Below are 27,934 nucleotides of genomic sequence, written 5' to 3' on the forward strand. Positions count from 1 at the left end.
GGTGAAACTGAGTGGCCTATAATATGCATAAAGTAATACTAGATAGATCTGAGGTAAGCAAAGTTCTGCCTGCAGGCTGGATCGGGCCCATGGCAGACTCCATTTCCCAGCAGCCCCTGACTGCATCACTGGAAGGTTGCCAGGGAGACCCCAGGAGCAGCTGAGCCATGACAAGGTGGGGGGCCAGGGTTTCCATGGAGACTAGCCCCAGCAGCATTGGCAGGGCATGCAGCTGCTCTGAAGCTGGGGTCTTGCAGCGGGGATAGCAGGGTCCGGAGCCAGGGCAGAGCTGTGATCTACTGCCTGCACACCTATGGCAAGGGCATGCAGGCAGTGGATTGCAGCTCTGCTCCAGCTCCAAACCATGCCATCACCACTGCAAGATCCCAACTCCGGCCCCATAGCAGCTCCCCGCATAACTGTACGCCCTGCCAGTGCTGCTGGGGCCAGTCTCCATGAAAACCATGGCTCTGCACTGTCACACACTCCTGGGGTCTCCATGGAAACTAGCTGCGGTAATGTGGGCAGGGGCTGCTGGGAAATGGAGTCTGGTCGCTGGCCAGATCCACCATTTTGCACACCCCTGGACCAGATAATAATCCCCCAACTCTTAAAACAAATGAGTCTAGTTCACAGAATAAGGAGGGAACTCCTTCTCCCATTTCACTGCCTTTGTACATTTTTAGATTCTCTGTTCAAAGCATTATATAGTTTAGTAGCTATCACAGCAGAGTATATACATGCTGCTTAAGCAAGAATGCCTTAATAATCAGACAAAACAGCATAAGGGTTGCTGTTTGTTTTGTGGTTTGTTTGTTTGGGGTTGTTTTGGTTTTTTGGGGGGGGGGGAGGGTTAAGTTCTGGGAATTGCTTGGGAACATCCAACTACTCCAGCAATTTTTTCATAAACCTGACAGATTTGATGGGTTTAAAATCAGGCTGCTCCAGGAACACTGTGCTGAACCATGAGAGGATGCCGTGGTCTTGTGATGAGGGCTGCCCTCAATATCTTTCAAGCAGACACATTTTAAAACCTATCATAATTCTGGCATGCATTACCAAAGGAGGCAGAGCAGGTTTTCGCAAGTAGTGTGCTCTGTGGCATACTGCAGTGTGACAGCAACCCATCAGTTATTCTGCTAGCCAAAGAATAAGCACCGCTAACAGGTAGACCGAACTAACTTCCCCCCCCAGGCAGAGAAAAGGTTCTTAAATTATATGTACTCCCCCTCTTTATTGTCCATCAAATAATCTCAAAGCAACTCAAAATCATGAAAAGGGTAGGGCTCAACAAGCACTCTCTTACAGAGGAGAGGGGCAAAACCAAAAAACAAGGAAGTGAAGTGCTTTGCTCAGTCATACAGCCAGTGTGTGACAAAAAAAGGAAACCAGGAATGCTGTCTCAGTTGACTACTTCAGTGATAAGGAACACTGCCCACACTTCATTGCCTTCTTCCTGCCACCCCCCAGGCAGTTTTGGCAGGCTGTTGTGGGCAATGCCAATCAGCACTTACTCTGGAGGAGCCATCTTGCTGAGGTCAACATCCTTGAGGAAGTCGCTCTGCAGGGCCTGTTCTGCCGTGCAACGTTTGCTGGGGTCTAGAGTCAGCATATGGTCCAGCAGATCGAGAGCAGCTGAAGGAATGCTGGTTAGGAACAAGGCTACATTAAGAGGCTGTTTGAAAAGAAGGGGGAGGAATCCTATGCCACATGTTCAGAAAAGAGCTTAAAGTTCACTTGAAGAGCAATCATTCCCTTTGATATATGGAGACAACCCATACAATTCAAATTAGAGTCATCCAACTCTAAGCAAAATGGCACACTCCATAGGAATCAGCAGCAAAAGAATTATAAACACTGGACTCATAATACTTCCCATCTCACTTCAGTCATTAGTGAAGGCAAACTCTGCTATGAATCACTAGACAATGGCACTTTCACAGATAGTGAACTGTCCTGGAAGACGGACAGTTTCACAGGCAGCATTCTGAGACTGATAGGCTCTTGTGTTTAGTTTCCCTGAAGGAAGCTTGACAGGCTAGATGCTACGCTGGAAAGTTTCACAGACAGTGCACTTAAAGCAAGAACTGCAGATGCAGTGAACTCTGTGGGAAGATGGTAATCAACAACGACATGGCCAAAATTTTAAAGTGATGAGCCAGCTCCAGGCTCCTTAGGAATGAAAAGACACTTTGAATATAGGCTGTTAGAGGGCAGAGAGAAAAATGGGGTGGGAAGTCTCATTTCATCTTACTACCTCCTCCACTTCTACATAAGGAAGGGTAGAGTAAAGCCACTGGAGGGTATGGTAACACCACCAAGGTATAAATCATGGAACATATCCGAGAAATCACAAAACCACAAATACTCTCTGTTTGTCTACTCTCAGATAAAACTCACAAGGAGAATTCCTCACGCAGGCGCCTTCTGTATTGCTTCTTAGGTTTCATAGTGTTGAAGTAGGGCAGCTTGATGACATCCGGCCACACAGCTGGGCAGGGGCTCCCACAGAGTCGGCTAAGAGAGAACCAGAGAGCAGAAAGCTATCAGCACACAGCCCAGCCAGTGTCATCCCAGTGAAACAATTCCCATCCTAAAGCAGTTTAGCATAGACAGCCAGGGGCTGAGAAGGATTAGAGAAGTGTCAGGTTAAAGAGATATTGGGGAAGGGAGGCAGGTCAAGAGAGAAGGAGAATGCTTACCTTGATTTAAAAAAAAAAAAAAGGCATTTAAAATATGTTGGGTTTCCAGTGCTGATCTCTTGTTTTTGTGAGCCTTATTTTTGCTCTCAAAAATAATTATTACACTCATTTTGAGGACATGCACATTAAACAGACGTGAACTTAATTTTCAGATGCAAAGAACTAGAGGTCTAATAACTCACATTTGCAGTTGCAATAATTACTGCTTTTATTTTGCAAACTGATTAGAGAAAGGAGGAGCTGGTGTAATACTAAGTGCATGAGTGGTTTCTGTAATACCTCTTCTTATAAGCATGCATGTGCAATGCTTTACCTGATTAATTCAAGCTGAGCCAGTTCCAGATTGGCTTGAAAAATAGGCTTCTTCGTAAACAGTTCCCCAAGGATACAACTGGAAAGAGAAAAAAAAACAAGAGGTCATGACAGCAAACACTAGGGATGATCATTTGAACAGCATGGCATTTCTGCTTCTAAGCAGTTCTGTCTAGGGAAGGTTATTCGCACCAGAGTTCGAAACCAGGAACTGACCAACTAACCTCTGTGCAAAAAGTTACTAATTCCAGACACTGAGGGAGCAACATTTGCCAACAGCCCTGTTAAGGTATCAAGCCTGTCACATTTCTCAGGAAAACAGAAAAATGTTAACAGAATCACGAAAACACAACCAGGAGTAAACAAGAAATTTTGTTTTGCTTTTTTACCTTGAAGATACTTTGACTAGTCTCACTCCAGCTAGAAAAGATCAGGACAAGGAAAAAGTTCACTCTCTCCTTGAACCTTCAGACATAAGCCTCACTTAAATGCCGCATATATGCGTGGTCTGTTGCAGGCACTGTTACTATTTTTATTTTCTTTAAGTATCACAGAGAGAATAATTTAGGACTTTACAGCTTTCAGAAGTGTTCAGCACCCTTGGTATGGGCCACACATTCACAAAGGTTCACAGAGCTCTGTTAGAAATCTATTTATAAGCACCAGAAGGGAAGCTATTGGGTGCTGAACCTTTTGGAAAGCCTGGCCCCATATATGGGTGCTGAGCCATTGAAATTTACATTTAAGATGCTTTGAAAATCTGGTTCTGCATCATTCAATCAGCAGCTCAACCTTTTTAAGACTCAAGGCAGCCCTCATTAGACCTGAGGCACTCTCTGTAACTTGTGAGCAGCACCCCTTTTAAAAAACTAACTTATTTTAGTGTTTACCTCTATGCAGAGGGGCCAGGCAGTGGGGCAGGGAACACCATGAGCCTTTGCTCATCTCCTCACACCTACTGGCACCCTTTAAAGAACCTTGCAGCAACCGCAGGGCATTGACAGACATGCAACTCTTTGTGCTGTAATTCATGGCCCCATGAATGAGAGCCCCCCTTTCCCACACCCAAAAGATGTCCTCTGTTGGGTCTGGTGGGGTGGCGGAAAAAAAATCAAACTCCACTTTGGAGCTGGCTGTGCATCTGCCGCCTCTCTCCCCTAGCCCTGCCTCCCAGCTCCAGTGCTGTCTTCAGGATGGGGGGAGGATGAGGAGGGAGCTCTGTCTTGGTTTGTCCGGCCTGTGCTAGAGGTGGGAGAAAGTGGTGAGTGGACTGGAGGACCCCACCTGGGGGGGGGCCCTCCAATCCACGCCCCCAGCACAGGCTGGGCAAACCCCAGATGGTGCTCTCTCCCCACTCCCTTCTCCCCCAGCCATCCTGAAGACAGCACTTGGGACAGGGCTGGGCTGCATGAGCCCAGCCCTGTTCCTGAGCAGGCACTGACATAAGTTAATGAAGATGCTCCACTCTGAAGTACCTTCATCTGAACACTCATGTAATGATGATTCATTTGTCATGCAATTGGGTACTTTTAAAATGCTCTACAGCTGTGCATTTCTGTTAGGGCATGGCTGCAGCGCGCTTTCAGAGGGCTGATTGTGTGACAAAACATCACTTCTATCAGCACCCTCATGGTACTGCAGCACCCTGGCTGAGAATCACTGTACTAAATCCACAGGCATTCAATTGCTCAGGTGATTATCTGGACCAACAAAAGGTCCCAAATTCTCTGCTTTATGATGGTTTATGGATATTACTCTCTTTGAAGAATGCAAGTATCCTTTGGTGTCTCCACCTAAATTAAGTTTCCAGCCTGCTGGCTACAGAAAACCTCCACTAGGACATCAATTCACTACTCCAAGCCTGCAAGCTGCACAGAATAAACAAAGAGCACCAGAGCCATTAACTTCCCTTATGCATCTACCGGGGTATTAACTTCAAAGCTTGGTTGTACAATTTAAATGACACCTAAGCAAACAATTTAGTACAAAATACCCAGCCTCAATCACTATAAAAAAAAGCAAACAAGTATAAAGTATTTCAAAACCAATGCATGCTTCCTTTCTCTATTTCACTCCGGAGCTTAAGAACTTTTACAAAATGCTTTAGTTGTTTGGTGATAACACACCCTTATTTTGGTGTGTCAAATTCAGAGTGCAGATGGTACTTGATACATTCTGTAACTGCATAAAGACTTGGACGAGACCTAAATCAAAGCTGATCTGTGACTCCAGCAGCTTTACCATCAGGAACTATATAAGAACAAGAATGCAATTCCAGCTAGAATCTTAGAGTCCAGGGATGGCTTACTGTGCAAACTGGCAGATAAAGGGGGGACATAGAAAAAAAATTCAAGCCATAAATTGGTCTAGTATGATATGGAAGCCAACAAGAGAGGCTATAAAAAGCCTACACAACCCTGTTGGAGTATTAACAGCGCTAGATTTGGAATTAAACTAGATCTGGAATTTAACTGAAGTTTTCTAAACAGGCATGCCCAAAACTACAAGTGATGCAGGCAGGGGAAACAAAATAAGGAATTATAGTAGTAAGTGTCCTACATATGGAAATGGCAGTATTCTTAACCTACCTGTCATAATAGACATAATAAGACAATTAGATAACCAGAAATTAGATCCTGTGCTGGGAAGGTACAGTTATCTATTTTTTAAAATAATTCCCAGGAAACTTGCAATTCTTTGGAAAGGTATTTGCAGCATGCATTTAGACAAAGCCTGGTCTTAAAAGTGTAATTGAGTGATTAGATATGATAAACTCTCTGGCTGCTTGGGGGAAACAAAACAAAACAAAAAAGGTCCTTTACTTTAAACATGGTGCGCTCCCGTGACCAACACAAGCCCAGATGAGGCAATGCATTAGTTGCACCTGGCTTTCCCAAAGTCTGTATAGATTTGGATGCTTTAGTGGAGCTTGTTTGGCACTTTTATCTAATAGCTAATTGAATCAGCTATTAGATAAATGGGCCAAAAACCCCTGATGCATCCAAACTATACAGACGCTGCAGAGCTGGGTCACAGTAACACGCTGCTGCTTCTGGTAAAGCATGTTTTGTTTTTTTTCTCTCCCCCTTCCTCCCCATGTCTGTTAGCCCCCTTTATTTCATCAACCCTATTTTATAAGTTGCCTCTCTTCATTTTTTCATTTTCCTAAACATTGCTGAAATGAAAGCAAATCCAACTTGATATTGTTGCTACTGCACCAGTTACAAGTCAAGTATTTTCTGTGGGGTCATTGTTAGAATGCAAGCTGGGGCTGAAAAGTTCTTTCTGATACTCAAAGCTGCGAGGAAATGCAAAAGAATAAAGCAAGATGCTTACCCACAGCTCCACACATCTATGGCTGGTGTGTAACGCTCCTCACCTAGCAGCAATTCTGGAGGTCGATACCATAATGTAATGACTTTATTTGTATATGGACGGCTGGAAGGCAAGATGTGCACATTTAAGTTACTCCCAGTGAATCTCAAAATGCTTTAAAGTCTATATATTTGAAAACACTGACTGAAGTCAGGCATCTAAATAAAAACAGGCTGATTTTAAGAGCCATTGGACTTCCACAACTCCTGTGTAAGTCAGCGGGAGCTCTTGACAGACTGCTCATTTAATAAATCAAACCGCTTTTGAGATGGAAAATCTACACGCCTGCATTCAAAAACTCTGTCCCTACATGTGCCTAGCACCCTACTTCACCTAGCACCACACTGCTGATGTGTTGTTAACAGCAGGCCTACTCAAAAGTTTTGGGGGCAGAGGATGATGATTGGAAAAAAGTACTGTAAAATTAGTGGCAGAGTGAAAGAAGTGAAACTTCTGTAAAATCTACTGGGTTTGACAAACAAGAAGCTGTCAGTACCATTTGAAAGGGTTCCTCCACCCCCCCACCAAATGCTTGCAGAGTATAAATGCATTTACTCTAGAACAAAACTGGTTTCTAAGTTCCCAGATTGACTACTGGGCATCAGCATGGCTCATTCCACATTAGCAATTCCCCAGTTCAAGTGCCTCACCTCTCTTCAGAGCTGTACAGTCGGGCAAGTCCGAAATCTGCAAGTTTGATCTGTCCACTGGAAAACAGAAGCATAAACTACCCACATGAGTTAAATTAAGAAAGAGCAAAAAAATAGTTAACATAAGGTAATGGGACAGATAAGTGACAAATAGTGTTTAGCTACTGACTGGATTGTTTACACCTGCCTTTTTCTTTTCTTAAAATTGAATACTATTTACTTCTCCAGGTGAAGGAAGATGTATAGTAATTCAATTTCATCTCTACTACAAGACTTTCCAACCGGCAGTGGCTCCACAAAATCATTCTACAGGTCCCAAGGTATGTGGCTGCATTTCCTTGCAGGATTACTTTCACAGATCTTGTCAGTCTTTACTGGCATCCAGACAGAGTCCCAAAGATGATTAGCAAACTGTCACCAAATTATAGCCTACTCCATAAAAGATTGCCTCAAAACAGCAACAGTAATCTCTAGCTGAGATAAATGGGAAGAACTCATTTGAAGCCTTCTACTCCACCCCTAAAATTGAACTATCTAGCACTTTACCAGAAGAGGAAGCATGTTAGTTTGATCTGGCTCCCCAGCATCTTTATAGATCAGGCACTTCACTGGAGCTTTTTGGCACTTTTATCTACAGTTGATTCAACCAGCTATTAGATAAAAGCACCAAAAGGCCCTGCCGAAGCTTGCAGTCTATATATAGATATTGGGCGAGCCAGGTCATACTGACACAATGCCTCTTCTGGGCACGTGCTGCGCTTGGTGCGGAAGCGTACTGAGCTGAAAGTAAAGCACCATTTTTGCGGGTTTTTTTCCCCCATATCTGCTGTAAGTAGCCACAGAGATCAACAGAAAGAAAGAGAACCAATTGCATTGTTTAGAGGCTTGGACTGTAAAGGTTACAAAAGGGACTGAAGTCTGACAACAAAAAACCTGAGACGTAGCCACTATGTGAGAACTCAAATGAATGGTGTCTGCAGAGTGTTGGGAAGATGGGAACAAAAAAAAAAAAAAAATCAGGAAATACTAGAGACTTAGAAGAGACATATTTAGTTCTTCCTTACACTCCCTGAAGCCCAAGGAAACAATGGAGACCATGCTGAAATAGATCAGTAACTTTTTTCCTCTGGGATGTCTAAGATTTGAACTAATATCAATGGCAATAGGAATTCTTCCCCTGAGTTCTACCACTAAGCAAGCACCTCATTTACCTCTACCACACCGTTCAGGATTTTTTACTTTTTGGTGCATCGGGTGGTTGAGAGCAAGGTCTAACTCTGTAATATGCCCTTAATTAACAATCTATTCCATGGCTTCCTTTTTTATTTGCAGGCTTAAATGCATAGGTTTGCTTCAACATACCCAAACATCCCCTAAGCAGCAACATATGGGCTTGTCTACATGAAGAAATAGCTCTTTTTCTCTGGGTGGGCACTCTTATTCTACACTTTGTTGATTAAGTCACTTTCAGTGCAAAGTAAGAATGGGGGAAATACTAGAGCAGAATAGTTACTCCACTTTAAATTTATCATAATTTGCAATAGCTTTCCTGTATGAATAAGCGGGTAGGCAAACAACGTTTTTGTTAAAACACTTTAAAAGCTAAAACTGCACCAAGACAGTTTAGTGTTCCTAGGTTAACATGAAAAAGAAGCAGAGATAATGAGCAGTAGAATCTGCCAACAAAGGGTCTCTTGTGGGAAGTCCGCCTCCAACAGGAGATTAAACAGGAGGCTATTATGCTCATTCACCTTTGGCTGCGAACAGAACTCAAAATGCAGTGGCAACACCCAGAAGAGCAACAGCTTAATTAGAATAATCTGTCATGCTACTAGTAGAAATACGCAGGAGACAGAATTCCAACAGCAGATTAGAACAGCTTACTCTTAACTGTGTTTTAGAAGAGGGCTCTATAATTTCACAGCTCAAATTAACCAATTTGAATAGGGGAAAAAAGAATCTGGTTAAAAAAAAATCTGGAAAAAAATCTGTACCGTACCCAATGTCATGTTACCTGTTGTTTAATAAGATGTTGGAGCACTTAATGTCTCTATGAAGAAAATTCTTTTTGTGGCAATAATCCAGACCCTCCATTAACTGTTTCATGAAAGACTTGATATGGTCCTCTGAGAAATGTACCAAGCCAGATTCTAGCAGCCCCATTAGATCATGGTCCATGTATTCAAACACAAGGTAAAAGGCACCTGAAACAAAGAGAGACAACATACATCAGACTGGGAACGAAAGAGCAGATTCAAATGTTTCAATGTTTTTGGTTATAGTTAGTAGAATAACTTACGAAACAGACTAAGATTTTTTTTAAAAAGTGATTTGTGATATTATGTGCTGAGCTGAGCACCCTAGAAGAACCTAAATTTCAGAAGATGGTGAAAGAAAGAAAAAAAAGAAGAGGACCCTATCGCATGTCACACTGGGTCCCCAAAAATCAAAGCATCCAAAACTTCTGACTTACTTTTGAAAATATTGCTTAAATAAATTAATGCAGCATTAATTAATGTTAATTGCTTAAATTAATGTTTCTTCTTCTCAGGTGCACTATTTATAGCAAGAGATAAGAGGACAGAAGAAGCATTGGTGTAAACTACCAGTCCAACAATTGAATCTGCTGAAGAGTTTATCCAAAATAAAACTTAAAAAAGGTAAGCACTTTAAACAAACCATCAAGCTTACAAGGTGAAAGACCATAGAAAAAACTTCCACGTCTGTTAAATAAAGTAGTTCTTCAGACAGTTAACATTATCCAGCAAATTAAGGGAACTGACCAGGGTCAGAAGCGGTGGCGTGGGAGAAAAAAAAACCACAGCAAAGGTTAACTAAGTTTTAAAGACTGATCTCTCAAAAACCTCTCAGAAATGCTTTATACCCTTACAAAGGCTCTCTCAGTAACATCCACATCAAGTGTGCTTAGTGAACAAATACAATTTTTCTAAAAGACAGTTCTGTAATGTCAACATGAACCCTTGTGTCAAGACCAGTATGAAAGGATCTGCAGCCCAAATTTAAAGCCTCTCTTAATAGGAAAAGGGTTGCTCAAGTGTTCACAACTATGACTTAAACAACAATTCTGTTGAAGGTGTACAACAAATACCCAAAAAAGGAACAGACTCTGGTTCATTCTGTTTGTTTTGTAGGGCTTATGGAAGTAAAAAGTAGGGAAAAAAACTCAAGATCTTATAAAATCTCTTAGGTCTACAGAGCTGATGCAGCTCAGGGAGAACAAGCTGGAGTCTCTTCCTTGATGCATCAACAGAATAGTCTAATCAGTTGATACCAGAGTCTGTAGTAGACGAATGCACTGATCCAAGACTAGGTAAACACTTTTTTTCCCCGACACTCCTACGTCAATTATGAATGGGAATGGGCGTGCAAATCAAACACTAAACGAATGGTGGTCAACCTGCAGCAAGGGTGCCATAAGTGGCATGGGCAGCCTCTGTCTGTGGTTCATGGGAGATCAGGGAAGGAGGAGACAGTTAGCATAGCAGCAGGTCAGGCAAGGAGGAAAAAGAAGAGCAGCAGATCAAGTACAGTAGGGGGATTGGAGTGGCACTTGGAGAGACCATGGGGCTCAATTTGTGGCACACCTGGCAAAAAGGTTGTCCCACCCCCGCCCAAGCAACGTGAGAGAATGGTAGGGCCTCCTAGCAGAGACAGAGTATACCAACCAAAACTCCCCTACTGGTATAATCTATATCCCTACAAGGCAGCTTTGCCAGTATAATTCAGTCAGTATAGGTACTCCAGCAAAGCTTCTGATGGATACAACAGCTCTCAGTCCCTTGAAGCTTGCAAGAAAGGAGATGCTACTAAGTAGGGATCTATCTAAATCACGCCAAAAGTATGTTGTACAGTGGCCACTTTATCCCCCCCCAAACATGCAGTCACTCTGCAACTAACAATACCTTTGTCCTTTTTGAAATCTAGTGCATCTTCTTTGTCTGTAACAATTTCCTTCATATTAACAACACTGCGATGGATCAACTGTCGGAGAATTTTTATTTCACGGATGGCTGTGATAGGGAAGCCTTCTTTCTCGTTGTCCAGCCGCACTTTCTTTAGAGCAACCAGCTCACCTGTTGGAACAAGTCAGTGTCAAAGCTACTGTAGATAAAGTAAATGACACACTGTCTTACCACTCTTCTCCAACCTTCTTGGTTATTGTTCATTTTCTTAATGGAAAACACTCATTCAGTTTTGATTTGTGGCATTAGCGCAGACTAGGTTCCAATTGCTTAGTTTATATTTTAAATCAATGTTCTAAAGCATATTTCAAAAAAGTGTTACATTGCACTATTTTATCTCCATCTTGGAGCTTTGAGCATAGGAATGCTATTTCACTAATTCAGCCTGAAAAAAACCCCACTCAATGAAAGGAAGTCTAGTCTGCTGTTAGGAATCACTGTATTTACTGGACTCCAAGACAAGGTATCCACCCCACCCCCACCCCATTCAGTACAGGGGAAAAAGAACCCCTCATCTTGGATTGGAATAAACAGTCGGGAGGTAGGGAGGGGGAAGAGGCAGCTGCTGCAGCTCTGACTCAGGCCCAGAGGCCTGATTGGGGCAAGAGCCACAGAAGCAACCTGCCCCCCCCATAGTTAATATCACATACAGCTCTGGCTCCATTCATTCCAAGGGCAAGCACATAGAAACTCTGTTCCCTGCCCACAGCCAAATCAGCAGCAGCACAACTCTGGCCCCAGTACACTGCTTCATGGTTGAACAGGGGTTTCACTTCCACATGCTCCCTACCCCAGGAAGGAATGAAGCTGGAGCCATAGCTTCATAGCTGGTATAGCCAGAAGGGACCTGAGCAGATCATCAAGTTCAACCCTCTACCATGGACAAGAAAGAATGCTGGGGTCAAATGACCCCAGCTAGGTGATTATCTAGCCTCCTTTTGAAGACCCCCAGGGTAGGAGTGAGCACCAATCCAATCCAAGACATACTGGACAGTGGAGGGTGGGGGCAGGGGAAGGAAAGGAGAGGGATGGATCCACAAGAGAGGTGTTAAGTAGAGGTTGAGGGGAAGAGGTAGGGCAGGGGGCAAGAGGGCCACCTAAACAACACCCCCACCGCTGCTTTCCCACTGAAGCAGTGGGGGACACAAATCAAGACAAATTTAAGATGATCCTCCAATAATTAGATTCCAAATCTAGAAAATTTGAAGAAAATTTATAATTTTTTAGTATACAGAATCTAATTATTGGGGGTTTCTTAAATTTGAAGTAGTCTTGGATTCAGGTAAATATGGTAGTCATAAGGAGTCAGAGGCACTGGTTTCTACTCTCACTGTTGATGATTTACCATTACTTTCCAAAAGACATTTCAAACTACAGGCCTCTGTTTCTTAATCTGTTAAATGGGAGATCCTGCCTTCAAACAAATTGGAGCTGTGAAAATCAGTATTGTAAAGGATATTGAGATCCTTGGATGACTGATCCTTGAGATGTAAACTGCACTCCTTGGGAGATATGATGGCCATTACTAGCCACAGGGTCAACACACTACAAAGCACCTCACGTCATGAGAGGTTTGTTCATGCAATCACATTATAATTCGTTCTTTTAATTAATTATTTCTGATACCTCACAAATCACGATAAGTGTCCTGTAGCTATAATGTAAAAAGTAGCAGTGACATGAAATATTACTGTACACAACACCATCTTCTACTAAAACTTGCCGAGTAGGAAGCAAATATCATGTGCAAATTATTCAGGATTATCAAAACTTCATTTATTGAACACAGAAAGAGGGCATCCCAAAAACCAAAGATGCTACAATTGCCAGGCAGAAAACAATGAATTTAGAACAGGTTGGACATGGCTTCGTTTGAACTCCTTTGCTTGGATCCCTTCATTTGTGGTTTCAGAACCTAACTTCTTTAGGCTCCTAGAGACATTACTGTCTTTAGTGGTACTGCTCTCAATAGCTAGCTATACATTATGCTCACTTACTGCAATAGATCCAAAACAAATTTTTAAAGTCGCCACCTTTACCTGTATCTTTGTCCTTGGCTTTGTACACTTGCCCATATGTTCCTTCTCCAATAATCCCAATAATATCAAATTTATCCACACAACGCTTGCCCCAGTCACTTTCAGTCTGCCTCCTCTCACCATAACGAGGACAGCAAATTCTGAGAAAGAGAAAATTGAAAGGTTTAGAATTTTAAAACTAAAATGTCCATAACTGGGAAAGACCACAAAGTTTAAACTACCACAAGCATCTTTATTTTAAAACGCCAAACTACTGTACTCATAATTTTCAACCTGTTTTAAATGAGGTTTGTCAGTACTCTGAAAGAGGGGCTAATTTCACTGTAGCTTCCATAACCAGTTCCAGTTAGGAATGGCTTTGTGAAATCTTACACCCATGGCATTTAAATTATACTACACAGTCCTACACCCCCCACACAGAGAAGCCATATGACGCCCCCGACAACCAAACCTGAAGCCAGAGATTAAGACACCCACAGCACCAAAGCATCAATCCCTGCAATGAAAGCAGACATCTACACACTATAGAAGCCCAAAAAGCATTATCCTTAACTGTATTAATTCAGTTGCACCCTTTATTTCTCCCATGTACAGCAACAGACCTAAAAAGCAATCAAGGGTTATAACATATCAAATTCACACCCTACCAAAAGGTTTTCAGTGTGATTCACCACTGTCCAGTTTGCCTAGAGCTCATACTAATCAATTTATCCCTGCCTTAAGCATGAAGACAGATAGACAGATCTCTGATAAAGATATTGTTATGCTTCTTTTCACCTGAGAGTGGTTTGAAAAGAAGCCAAACTCATCTTTCCTGTAACATAATTCTTTGATATTTTTAGCTGGTGAAAAGCATTTGGAGACTTCTATCTGAATACAGGACACATGATCATTATTTTCTTACCTCCTCCTTGTGCAAGAAAAGGAAATGTGTGTGACACTAAGAAAGTTTATTTTCTTGATTAATTCATAATTCCAGAAGGGAAGTTGAAAGTACATCAAGGGAGTGGAAAGGACCATCACTTTTTAACAATGCCCCAGGTAAAGACATGCTATCATTTCCTGTATAACAGTTTTCTAGACACCGAGTAGTGTGTATGTGGTTCCTTCCTATTGGGTTGCTTTGATCTCAAGACAAGAAGCCCTTTCCCAATTCAGGTGAAGTGCTGTTTTCAAGGCAAAGGCTAAATAAAATGTTGAGAGGAATTTCCAAAACAGACAGGGTTTGAGTCAAACATGGCACACTCCAGTGATTTTTTACACACACAATAAAGGATCATGTAACAGGACAACAGGACCTGTCAAAGTGTTGTTGTCATGTCTGAATGACAGGCCCAATTTAGGGTGTGATACACACATCCCACTTTGTGCCCCCTCTTGTTCTCCCTGATTTTAGTTTCTCTGGTTTGGTTCTTTTCACATGCATGGGGAAAGTACTCTATTCTCCAGCATGTGACAACCAACTAGAGGTGCACCAATACAATGGTCCAATATTGACTTAGCACCGATATAAAGAAAATTGACTGTATCAAAATCTGCTTTTTTTTGCCTGATGTGGCTAATAATGTGGCTGATAAATGCCCTGTGCATATGCACAGCTGCAATGCAGCACGTAAGCGGTAAGCACAGCCCAGCAGTTTGGAGAGCTACATTCAGCTGGTAAGTCTGTTGTGGTGGAAGGGGAGGGGGGAGGAAAGTGGTGTCAAGGTGGGGCAGATCAAGGCCCCCACAGAAAGGGAGGGAGTGGGGCTGGCATGGGAAAGAGCTGCAGTTCGGCAGGGAGGGATGGGGAGGGAAAGAGCAGCTCCCACTGCACGCACCATGGAGGGGCACATGCCTCTGGATCTGGGCAAAGCGGGGCAAGGATGGGCTCTCACTGTGTGCTGGGGCTGCACTCAGGACAGGTGGCTGTGGAGCTGGGAAGAGAGTTGGGGGGGCTACGGTGAATTTTGAGCTGGCTGCAGCCCCTCCCATAACCCATTCCCAGTGCTGCTGCCACCCACCCTGAGTGCAGCCCAGCCTAGCCCAGCCCAGCCCCTGGCAGGAAGAGCCTGATGCAGCCCCAGCTGCAGCCCACCCCGCTTTGCACAAATCTGGGGGCACATCCCCTCCAGGGTGCATGCAGCAGCAGAAGCGGCCTTCCCCCTTCCCCATGCCCCCTAGATGAGCCGTGGCTCCAACCCACGCCCTGCCCGGCCCCAGCTGGGCGATGTCTGCTCCTGCCCCAGCCCCACTCCCTCCCTTACACCAGGGGCCTTGATCTGCCCCACCCATGCTCCTTCCCTTCCCTGCCCCCTTCCACCACATACTTACCAGCTGGACACTGCTCTTCAAGCTGCTGGGCTGCATATTGGACATCAGATTGGTATCAGCCAATATGCCTCCTTAAAAATCGACTATTGTTATTTGGCCCCAAAAATCTCTTTTGGTGCAGCCCTACAACCAACGCTCAACATTTAAAATGGCCCTAAAATTTCAATGGTGCGGATGTGAAACAGGAGCACAAACAGTAGATACAGGAAAGAGAAGAAGCCAAGAACAATCTGGGTTTCACTTCCCATTGCAATTTTCTACGATTACAGTGGGCAAAATTCTGTTAGTCTTAAATCAAACAATTTCCAATAAAACAGATCCGTCTGGAATGAAGTAACCTCAGCTGCAGAAAATAACATTCCTCTGAAAGTTACATACAACTAGGATCATGAACACTTATTCTCATCAAGAATCCCAGAGTACTTTATGCAGACATAGTAGCATTAACTGCAGTGTCATGCCCATATTCCAATCTGTGTAGCTGCATTATTGCTTTCTTAAATTACCCTCTGCAGTGTCATCAAAAGCATTACAAATGTTTAGGTTGCTGAAAACTATTAAAACAGTTGCCAGATTTAACTACAAAGGTGATTTCACTTTGGTGGTGGCTATAACAATTTCCACATACAATTTAGGATATACTGTAAACGACTTCAATTTTCTTCTAAATGCAAGATGGTATACAAATGCAAAACCATCATCATCACAAGACAACAGTTTTGGGAAGGCAATCCATGTGGAGAAAAATAAATAAAGACCCTTACTTTGGTCTCTTTTTGAATGGTAGTTGAGGTGGTGTGGCTGCCTTTGGCTCTGGAGACTCTGGGGGTGATGGATCCCCTCCAAGAAGCTCTGGAGGGAGCGGGAGGTCAGTGAGTAAGTGCCGAGGTCTCTGCTCTCTCTCTCTCTTCACAGGTTTTGGAGGAACAATCTCCTTGGGACTAAACTCCAGAAAATTACAAGTTAATAAGAAGTGAAGCTCAACCTTCGGCTTACATTAAAGAACAAAAGGATTAGAGGCCAGAAGTGTAATGTTTAAGTGCCTAAAGTTTAAAGGCTCAAACATGAATATGGGAGGTGGTGGGGGTAGGGATTAAGCTCAAAACCTCCAGATTTAAAAATACAGGACTTAATCCTTAGATTTTTACAAAAATATTATATTTCAAAACTATGTTGCTTTTCAACATAAGCAATCTTCAAAATGACCAGTAGCTCTTTGCAAGTAACATTTTCTCTATTCACTGGTATACCAGTTTTTTAAAATGATATAAAATGCAGTAAGTTTAGGATAAAACCTGCTATTCGTTTGCCAATTTCTACCCTTCCTCTCCAGCCCTTGTTAAAAATTTAATCATAGGCATGATCTATGAATGAGCACTGCATATCTACAACATGTAACCAATATTTAACATCTCTCCACTACGCTGCTTTTAAACTCATCAGTAAGGACAGAAATATGGGGACAGTAACTTCTGCATGTTGCAAGTGGACCAAATGTTCTTTTCTTCTTTTATTCCATCACCAGAACCAAGAAGTTTGAGACTAGCAGGAGCCATACACCCAGAACCTAATTTATTTTTAAGTGTGCACATGCTGCGTGCCAGGAAGAATTCCTGAAAAATAAGTTAAACTGAATAGCAGTATGCAAGACACCATTATTTATAATACTGGCCTCTATAAAAATCTACATCTGCACAGAAAAGGGAAAAACTGTCTTCTAATAAATATATCTTCAAGATTCCTTTCTTTCTGGGGAGCTAGGCAAGAGGATTTCATGGCATCAGGTCTTATTCTTGATCATTAGCACAAAAAAGTCAAGACAGGGAAAACGATGGAAGCAGGCCATTTTCTTGACCTTCTTACTGCCTAGTAACTTCCTAATCGCCCTGAAACCCAGTTACGAAATAGAGTGCGTCACAACAGTATACAAACGCTAGATACAGGTTTGTTTAGTTGCAAGGCCATACATTCCTGTATGGAACCAAAGTTCTGACAGTTTCACTAAAGGAATGGGCAATAAGAAAATTTTCATTTCACTGCTACAGAAGTCATCACACAGGTGCCGTTAACCAACCAAAGCCCTGCTTCTCTCAGCACTGGAGGAGTGAAGAGGGGAAAATCTTTACTGACAGGCATCACTAAAACCATTGTTATTCTCATAGCTTATAATAAGCATGAGAGAAAGGTCTCTGGGCTTCATCCCACCTCCGCTAAAGTCAACTACAAGCTTTCAACTGACTTTGGGAGAGAGCAACATGGTCCTCATTTTTGTCATTACAGCAACACAAAAAAATAGTAATTGTTAAGGTTGATAAGAAAAGCCCCAAAACAGTATTTCAGAATCTAAATGCTAGTCTGAGCTCCCAAATGTGGGGTGAGGATACTTAAGAAACTTACTAAATATTTAAAACAAGATGTCTGAGGAACATTTTTGTTGTTTACTCAGAACCAGTGTCTACACAGTTTAAAATGCTGTAAGAGCCAGCTGTTCTCTGACTTAGAGTTTCACCTACTTTTGCTGGGAGAGAATTTGTTTAGATACTTAACATTATGAACCGTTCAAACTTATTCCTTATATCTCAGTCCAAAATAACCTAAATTGGAGTCTCTTCCAAAATACAGCCATTTCTTTATGAGAGATTTGAGGGAAGGATGAAAGCATATCCCCAAGTATGATTTGGAGACAAATTTATCCATTGCTACTGTCTGCTGGCTGATGTCAGTTGTTATCTACATGGGAGTTAAAGGCTGCTGAGTAGTATGCATATCAACATGAGTACTCCTAGGTTATCAATATAAATTTAATTAAAGCAAGGGCAGTCAGACCTTTTGCAAAGGCATTCCTTTTATCCTAAAGAAACACCATACTGCTATGCAATGTTCTTGTGCTGAGGTGGAAGTAGAAAACTTTGTAAACTACACAGCTTCAAAACAAAAAAAACAAGATAACCCCCCCACAAGGGGCATCTTATTTTTAAGGAGATGCACCTGTTTCACTGTTTTGAGAATTTATTAGTACTATATTTTAAGTACTGGGGGAACCCACAGCTGTCTCCCAAAATTCCTAAGAGTTGTGTGTCAGCCACCAAACTCGCATGATGAACAAAACATTCCAATCTATACCCTTTCTTTTCACTGCCTTTTAATTCTCTGCCTACAGAATGAAAAGTTTCATACTGTACTTCAGCTTTAAAGGTGAATACTTAGGAAAGTTACAGAAGAAACCATAACAGTTGTTTGTGTCTTCTTTTTTTAATTTAGGCAAGCATGAAGAAAAAGGCTTTTCTTCAGCATATCAGAATAGGTTTCAAATGTCATACTTGCTATAGCCTTCAATCACAGGGAGGGAAAGTATTCCTTTCATATACTGGAACAAAATTAAGCAATCTATTTAAATCTTACCCACAAGTAAGAAAAAGTTACTTAATTGAAAGTAATGTTTTATGCACCGTCAGTGTGTCAACACCTGGTCAACTTTTCATATGGCATCAGAGATCAACTTCAAAATCCATAAGCCACTGTCTGGTATTATTGCTCAATGTATGGATTCCATCTGCCCAATCTGGGCATTTGTAAAGATTGCAGCTTTTGATTAAGTGCTGTGTTATTTGTTGGACACCGCATTCACATAGAGGGCTGTCCAAGAAGTTCATCTTGTCAAGTGTTTGGTTTTTTTTTTGAAGTATCTGAATCCAGATCTCAATCTGTTCAGCTTGGCCCACACTTCTCTGTCAACGTTCTGTTCAATGGGGGACTCATTTGGTGCTGGTATAAAATGCTGTGAGAATCTGTGCGATCTTTCCCATTGGTCAGGAAATTTTGATAGTGCGATACCTGGTCAACCTAATAAAATAGGATCTTTCTTCTCCCTTTTTTGAGAGGGTTTGAGAATGCATTTATCAAAGTCTGAACAGAAATATATTTTGTCATTAATTTGAATAGCTCCAGAAATACACAATGATGGACAAAGTAAAATGAAGACTATACAAAGCTGAAAGTCAACCTTAGGGGAAAAAAAGTTATTCAGCTATTTATCTGGACACAAGTAAAACATTAATATTGTATCATCACAGGCATGCTGTGAGCTGGACAAATGTATAAGTTATATAATACTTTGTAAGGCTGTTTTAACAAGAGAACTGACTTGATAGGTAATTTACTGTATGGGTGACCTTGTTTTTCCAACACAAGCACAAGTCTATGCACTACATTAAGGCTACTCTTTCCACTTGCCAACACTAAAAGAACCGAAATAGACATGCACACAACAAATCTTAAACTAAGTACGGTTTATGAAAGACAACCTGAACATACACAGGTCTAACTTTATATTTACACCAATCGCAGAAGTATTTTGCTAATGCCTGGATGGTACAATGGAAATTAGGTGAACTAATTAAAAAAAAAAAAAAAGTATTTTGCTCATCTAAGTAGCAATCAAAGCAGAATATTTTAGGAAATATTTTGCTTTTATATAAAAGTATTAAGTTTGAGAACAGAATATGCCAGTACAGTTCATGTTTACTGAGAAGTGAGGAGAAACTAAACTTTTTTTGTGAGTCACCTACAGAGTAACCAGATTAATAAAATTAAAATTAGCAAAGTTCTAATGGGGAATCAATCATTCACTGAGCTAGATAACATCAATAATCCATTGAGTCACTACAAAAGAAAAGGCTCTCTTAATTTAAGGGGAATACACTTACTTTATCTGTATGAATACAGACCAATTCGGTCAGCATAAAAAGTGTGCATTTATGGTCACCTGGGAAATTGGCTAATTAGTTTAGACTTGACAAATTACTGGTGCAGTAGTCAGCGTTATAATCATTTGGGAAATGACCGAGTCTGGGTGTTCTGCTCAGAGTTGAAAGGCAAAGGATCCCCCCACCCTGTGTAGTTAAAATGATGTAGCAGCACAAATAGAGGTGCACTGATACATCGGTCCAATATCGAGTCGGCACCAATATAAAGAAAACTGTCTGTATCGGAAATTGGCCTGATATGGCCAATAATTTGGCTGATAAATGGCCTGTGCATAAGTGCAGCTGCAGCGCAGCACGTAGGCAGTGAGAAGCACAGCCTGGCAGCTTGGAGAGCTGCATGCAGCTGGTAAGTCTGATGTGATGGAAGGGAAGGGGAGAAGGGAAGGGCAGATCAAGGGCCCCACAGCATGGGAGGAGTAGGGCTGGGGCAAGTGCTGCCCAGCCAGGGCGGGGCGGGATGGAGCAGTGGCTCTTCTGGGGGGTGCATCTCCCACTACTGCGTGCTGCTTGTGTGGGAGCCACCGGTCTAGTGGCTTGTCCAGCGGCTCCTGCTGCTGCTTGTCTGTGAGGGCATGGAGAGGGGAGGCACATGCCCCCAGATCTGCACAGGGCAGGCTGGGGCCCGGGCTGCACTAAGCTCTTCCCAGTGGGGCGGGTCTGTGCACAGGGCAGGCAGCAGTGGTGCTGGGAGGAGGGGGAATGCTATGGCAAATTCTGAGGTGACTGTAGCCCCCTACTGTAGTCTCCTCCCAGTGCTGCTGCCACCTGCCCCGAGCGCAGCCCCACCCCACCGGAAAGAGCCCGCTCTGCTCTGCCCTGCCCACACACAGATCCAGGGGCACACCCTCCTTCACCTCCCATGTCCTCCTCTCCCGGAGGAGCAGCGGGAGCCGCTGGATAAGCGGGCAAGTGCCAGATGAGCTGCCAGACCAATGGCACCCACACAAGTGACGTGCAGCAGCAGGAGCTGCCCTCCCCTGTCCTGTGCCTGCCCCACCCCAGCTGGGCAGTACTTGCCCCAGCCCCAGTCCCACTCCTTCCTCAACACAGGGGGCTTGATCTGCCCTCCCCACCATGCCCCTTCCCTCCCACCAGACTTACCAGCTGCATGCAGCTCTTCAAGCTGCCGGGCAGCTATCAGAAATCTGATTGGTATAAGCTGATATGCCCCAAAATTCTGTATCAGTGCCCCCCTAATAAATATCCAGCATATGTAAAGGACATATTGTACATAGAACCACAAGGTGCATTGCAGAAATATAACCATTAAATCCACCAATGCTATCCATGATTTATTCACTCCTAACCATCCTCTGCCTACACATCTGTTATTTATGGTCAAAAATCCCATTTTACCCAAGGCCTTTTTGACATGAGAAAATTTTAGCTGGTACTTAAATCTATTTAGTTAGGTCAATACAAACCTCCTATGTGGGCACACTTTAGTTGAAACAACCTAGCTTTAGTTTAAAATGCCTAGCTTTTACACAGCACTTAGTTTAGTCTGAGTCAGCTAGCAGCCAACTTAAGAAAAAAACTGCTTATTATACACCAGTGTAATTTTCTTAGGTAGAAAAGATCCATGTGTACCAAGGACTTGCTTTGGATTGCCCCTATTTTGTGTCAGTGTCTTGAACTGCTGATATGAAGTTTCCTATTGGTTTTAAAACTGTGCTTGAAAAAGCTGTGTTATAGTAACCCAAGATCCACTCTTGCAGGTTGCTACAATGCAGAGGGATGCAAATGGAGCTACATTACCATTAAATAGCAGTCCTTCCAGATGGAACAACATGCAAGGGCGTGACCTAAAGGACCAATAGTAAGAGCAACATTTTTTTAAACTGTTATTTTACAAGCCTCCAAACTTCTCTTCTCAACTGAAATTGTATATAAAATTTTAGTGCAGAATCATAAACCCTCAACATAGTTACTCTAGGAGAGAACAAGACAACATGGGTGAACACGAGACAATTCATTTGATTGCAAACATGAAGATTCGTAGAATCATACTAAGTTAGGGTTGGAAGGGACCTCAGGGGAGATCATCTAGTCCAACCTCCTCCCCAAAGCAGGACCATCCCCAACTAAATCATCCCAGCCAAAGCTTTGTCTAGCTGGGTTTTGAAAACCTCAAAGGATGGTGCTTCCACCACCTCTCTGGATAATCTGTTCCACTGGGTTACTCTGATAATCTGTACCAAGCAAGATGGTACAGTTATCAACAGACCTAAGTGTATGGGTAGATGCTTTCTAGGCAACACAGACAGAGTAAGCTAGGAATCATCAAGCTAAAAATAAAAGTTCTTCTCAGTTAATGTCAGTCTACAAGTTTAAATTAATGCTAAACACAATTTTTTGCATGACCTTACCTATCTAAGTCATCTTCCCCAACTAAAATGGGAGGGAGCGGGAGTGGAGGCAGCGTTGAAGTCTTCATGTGTGGGATAGCAGCTGTTACAGACACTTGTGTTTTCATGGAGACCTGGACAGAGGGCTGAGAGTTGGCCTGAGTGGATAAAGCAGATGTCCGTGGGTGGGACAAAGATGGCAAAGAGGCTGGGACTGATGTAAGGACCTGAACAGGAGTCACCTGTGAGGGTGGCATAGGTGGAACAGCAGGTGATGGAGGCAAAGGGGGCAATGGTGGAGTCTGAGGTGGCGGGGTGGTTGTCGGTAGAGGAGGAGGTTGAGGCGATTTGATGGAGGGCAGCAAGGATGGGTTTTCCTTTTCTGTTGGCTCAGTCTCTTTTGGAGTCATGATCTCCTCTTTCACTACTACTGGCTTCAAATCTTTTTTCCCCATTGTTTTTGAATCTTTAACTGAAGGGGGATGCTTCCTCTCAGAGTTCTCTTCTGCCTTGATTTTTGTCTCTACTGACGTTTTAGTCTCTGCATTCACATGTATCAAGTTAACCAGTTCTGTATCTGAGGACGACTTCTCCGATTTAATTATTTTGGTTACCTTTTTTGGCTCCATCCCCAGCTCCTTTACCTCAGATGAGCTGTTTTCTTTTCTAGACATGAAGACAGGTGAGCCCTTTGCCTCCTTCCCATCTACCTTTGCTGCTGCTGCTGCTGCAGCAGCTCGCTCCTTTTTCTTCCTGCTGAGCTCTGCGCCCAGACTAGAGTTCAACGGTAGTCTAGCAGGCGATATGCTGGAATGGCGACTGCGTGAACCAGATCTCTGCTTTTTACTGTGAGATGACGTGTGCCTTGAATATGCAGGACTTCGACTTCGGGACTTCACAGACTTCCTGCAGAGAAAGCAGAACAAATTAAATGCAGCACAGCCCATACATACTTGGTTCATTATGGAAATTAACCAAAAATCAACAGTTCTCTTTAGAGACAAGAGCATTCACAGCTTATTGACTAAACTTTTAAACAGGACCCAAAGCCTTTTCAGGGAAATTTAACAGCACCAATTTGGATTGAGACTTGAAACATCTAATATTTGTCAACATCTAGGGAGCTTGCAAGGTTAAGGATCCTGCTGCTTATATATTAAACAATTCAAACAGAAATGCAAGATGACTAGAAAACCCTAAATTAAAGAAGAGATAACAGGTGCTCAGCACTTTAACGAGGACTTCAAACAAGAGGATGAGATGATACTTTAGAAATCTTTCACAGCAGTTCTGTACAGTAATACAGAAGTACAATAAGATATGACTGCTGCTTGTGAAATGTTTTATACAACTTTGTCAGGCTGATCAGAGGTACTACAACGCAACATTTTCCTTGGTAAACCAATTCCTCCCCATCCTCTCTTCCTCCCCACCGACCCCATCCTCATTACCCACTGAGGTTTCACTATTACCAGAATTGCAACCTGCATGTTGAGAGTCAAGAAAACCAACCACAGACCTTAGTCATGTTCAGAGATTCTCCAAATCTGAGTTCATAAGTGGATTTCAGTTTATTATATGTGGAAAGATACAAGAATAAATCAGAAAGGCTAAATTGTAATACAAGTCCGAAGCAAGGTAGAAAATTACTTCATAGGAAGTGAATGGGAGGGGAACTTGGAGTGGACATAAGTCTACAATTCCTCTGAGCTAACTGGAGAACAGGGATAGAGATTGATTTTGAAAGACCAAAGAGACCAAAGGCATTTCCAATTTGCAGATGAAAAAGATTTTGACATATAAATGACGTTTCCTTCTCTTCAAGAAAAACCATGATCCTGGAAACCATGAGTGTGTGCATTATGCAATGAAATATTATATATATGGTGGATTTAATAGATCCTAAAAGTCACGTTACTGAGAGAGTGAAACAGCACTTTAAAAGCAGGCCCTATACAAAGCGTAGCTAAACCCATGCTCAAACCTGGCTTTTAACCTGTGATTTATTCCAGCTCAATTCCCTAATCTTCAAAGAAAAGAGTGCATTATTTTAGGACAAGGTCAAGAAACACTCCCTTTCCACAATGCACAAAGAACACATGCTCGCAAATATTTCACAACCAGTTTTAGATATAGTTTTAACCCTGAGTTGTAGTACAAGACTAGTATGCCTACAAAGGAGAATGTTTTTGAAGTAGCTATATCTTTATAAGATTCTATTAAAAAAACAAAAAAACACCCCCAAGGGGGAAAAAAAAAACAAACAACTAACTGGAGGAAGAAAATGACCTCTTGTAACATTTTCCACTAAACGCCACAATGCTTATGAATCCAGTGGGCAAAGGACACTGGGATTAGAAGTGGACCCTATCGTTGGGGCCTATTAATAATCATATCAATGTAAAAGAAGTTAAGAATGATTTCAGCCCATCTTCAGTATTTATGCTAATTTTGTTTAGAATCAAGCTGGCATTATGCTCATATGTCCTCTTCAGGGGACTCTGGGTAATAAGTTTTACTGTCTCAACTATATGCACAGATTTCACCATTTGAACAGGTCTTCACCTTCTGCATCTCACTGCAAAGCCATAGTTGAAAAAGCCAATATCATGTTTTCATTGAACCTATAGATGACACTTGTGGAATTTTCCTAACTGAACTTTTAAGAACGTGAGGGATAACTTAACTCTAAAAATGGAACCAAATGCAGCTACAACCAATTCATACTATCAATGAAGAAATTGCTCTTAACATATAATATTAGCTTCCGTCACTGCTAGCTGCCTTAAAAAGATGCCTTGAGAAGGAAATGCACACAAACAATTTGTGAGGCCTTCCCCAGTCTGGAATGTTTACTGAATATCTTTACCTCTGGCTGACAGGGTATTGAGTTTTATCCATGCGGAGCATCCCTGAAGTCAAACACCGTACTAGAGACGGCAAACTTTGCACTACTTAAAAAGAGAGAGAAATGGACAATCTTACAAACTTTCAAGGTTCTTTCTAATGTATTTCTAATGCAAGAAACTGGAAATATAAAATGCTAGCTGTCAAACCAGAGAATTTAGACAGAGGAGTCAGTGGAGATGGCTCACTGAAGAAATCCAAAGGACCATTGCAGCAGATTAATTTATCTGCTGCAAAGTTGTGCCAACTCAGAAACCTTTGGAGAAAGGAAAATTAGAAATCTTGTGTCTTATTTGTTCCAGGAAACTGGCCATTGCTAACAGTTGTTAGCAACAGGGCTCTCAGAGTCAATACTGAATACACAACAAAACACAAAAAACCTGTAGCTCCACACTTTCATAATTGCTTTGGGGATCTCAGAGGACAGACATCTCATAGGTGAGATTGTGAGGCATTGTTGCCTCATTTGGAAGCTGGAAAGTCAGAAGTACACTAGTGAAATGACTTGCCCATGTCACTCAGGAAGGTAGTGGCAAAGGTAGAACTAGGCCCTGTGAGTCTGGATTCCTAGTCTCTGTTCTAATCATTAGGAAACTGATTCAAATGAGGAACAGTGACCATCTCATCACAATTTGTGACCTTTTGACAACTCTAAACTGTGGCAGTATGCTGCACTCTGTGGCCTCCTAATGATTATACCCAATTCAGTGTCTCACACCAATGTTTAGTAGTGTGCAGTCCACCTCAAATCACAATTACTAAAATGCTTTCTTCCAGCTCTAGCTGCAAGGGTATAGTTCCTTAAGTTCTACAAAGAACACAGGTCACCGCATTTCTTACTTTCCCCCCCTGATAAAAGAATCTACATTCCCTCCTAAACTGAAATTAGTTTGAGGGGTCACAGGAAATATTAACAACAGTATGTTTTCTTCATTAGCAAGGCACATTTCTTTAGTTTGTTGGCTTCCATTTTGTGCTGCAATTTGGGGATTGGGGTGAAGGGAGACTTGGAATGTAGGAAGAAGTAGTTTTCTGCCAATGAAAAAAGCTAAAAGGCCACAAGAAAGACTCAGGCCTCCTTAGAGGGGGAACTTATCCTGAACTATCTTCACTGCAGGGAATGCAAGTTTGGGGAAGGAATAACCAACACTGAAAACTGAACCTGTTAAATGTCTAACATAAGAAAAAAAAAAATATATAACCTGCTAATTTTCCTTTGGTCTTTTAAGCATAATATTATATTTTGAGGTGGTTATTTTTAAAGGATTTTTATATGCTTAGCTAGTATCTTATTTCTCTCTTTGTGATGTTTAGAGCAACCAATACTTGTTAAAAACAGTACACCATATAACAGCTACATGTTAGATTTAGAGAAGGGGAGGGGCTGTGGTAGGTTATCCATTTGACACACAGATTCAAAGAATTCAAAGAAACAGAGTGTAAACAAACTGTAACCTTTGGAATCTTCTTTGGTCTGTCTAGCTAGCCAACTGCTGTACCCCAAAGGTGCCCTTGAAACTTTCCCACATGGCAATGCAAGTTCATGGAAGCACACTGAAAGTTATTTCCGCAGGCAAGTTAGGAAAAAATGAACCTGATTTCTCAAGTCAGGAGTGACTAGCATATATACAAGCGGTTGTGGGTTTGGGGGAAGAAGATTGGGGGGGGGGGGGGGGGGGGGGGGGGGGCAAACAAAGGTTGGTCTTTCCCCACAAAAGCCTTAAGAATTTCACTGAATTGCTCTACTACACTCTAATCTAGTAATAACCCTCCTATTGGTCAAGGAGGGGTAGATACGGACACCTGTAGAGCCTACAAATACCACAGCAACCAGCTAGAAAGGATTCCAAGCAGAGTGGAAGAGGCATGTGTTTCTTTCAGAAATGTAAGTACAAAAATCTGTCTGTGCAGTGTCCTTGCTACAACCGAAGGGGTTTTTGGGGGGTTGTTTTTTTTGTTGTTGGTTTGTTGTAAAAAAAAAATCTCCACTAAGATTTTACACTAAGATAGCTAACGCAACGGAAACTTTTTTTCTCAGTGTAGCTCACTGAAGTCCATCGTGTTTCTATGCTTTCACCCAGCATTCACCTTGTCCAGATACATGGAGGGAAAAAAAGTTAACTATGCTGTTCCTATTAGGTTTTTTCATGAAAGCAGCCTTGACATGTTACAACACACTGATCTTTAGATATGAAGACAGAAAGCAATGCTCTTACCTTCTGACTTCTCTGGAGAGGTTAATCCCCAATTTTGAGAGCAATGTATGTGATGTTAGGAACTACTCACATGAATAATTACTAGACACATAAATAAAGATGGGCATGGTCAGCCCCTATCAGTCAGATAATAGGGGCTGGAAGCAAGGCAGAAAACACTATGCATAATGTTTTAAAAGTTTACCAAGAGGACTTGCTACATTCAAGTTTAGATCTTAATTACCATGGAGCTATAACCAAAGTTCCACAAGGTGCTGGCACCTGGAAGTTTGCTTGTGAATGACCTTTAAGCTAGGAAAAGAATCTGTGTTAAACTGTGCATA

At 42.1% G+C, this 27,934-nt stretch overlaps 1 protein-coding gene across 5 annotated transcripts in view; it reads right to left on the reverse strand.

Annotated features, from left to right (window-relative positions):
• The window catches only part of CDK12 (cyclin dependent kinase 12), a 98,412-nt gene that overhangs the window by 67,974 nt on the left and 2,504 nt on the right, over positions 1–27,934 (reverse strand). For 4 of the 5 annotated variants that reach the window (XR_001372919.3, XM_014603621.3, XM_006274975.4 and 1 more), the window contains exons 2-11: positions 22,510–23,394; positions 16,139–16,315; positions 13,062–13,201; positions 10,963–11,133; positions 9,054–9,243; positions 7,040–7,096; positions 6,351–6,452; positions 3,016–3,093; positions 2,401–2,517; positions 1,515–1,646 (exon numbers count right to left, since the gene is read on the reverse strand). Coding sequence is in view for 4 of the 5 variants with exons in the window: in XM_014603621.3 (XP_014459107.1) it covers positions 1,515–1,646; positions 2,401–2,517; positions 3,016–3,093; positions 6,351–6,452; positions 7,040–7,096; positions 9,054–9,243; positions 10,963–11,133; positions 13,062–13,201; positions 16,139–16,315; positions 22,510–23,394 (2,049 nt within the window). In the remaining variant the exon portion in view is untranslated. The remainder of the gene's footprint in view (positions 1–1,514; positions 1,647–2,400; positions 2,518–3,015; positions 3,094–6,350; positions 6,453–7,039; positions 7,097–9,053; positions 9,244–10,962; positions 11,134–13,061; positions 13,202–16,138; positions 16,316–22,509; positions 23,395–27,934) is intronic. The other variant, XM_019482541.2, reaches the window with a different exon arrangement.

This window comes from Alligator mississippiensis, chromosome 4 (assembly GCF_030867095.1).
Source record: "Alligator mississippiensis isolate rAllMis1 chromosome 4, rAllMis1, whole genome shotgun sequence".
In the NCBI taxonomy this organism is placed as follows: domain Eukaryota; kingdom Metazoa; phylum Chordata; order Crocodylia; family Alligatoridae; genus Alligator; species Alligator mississippiensis.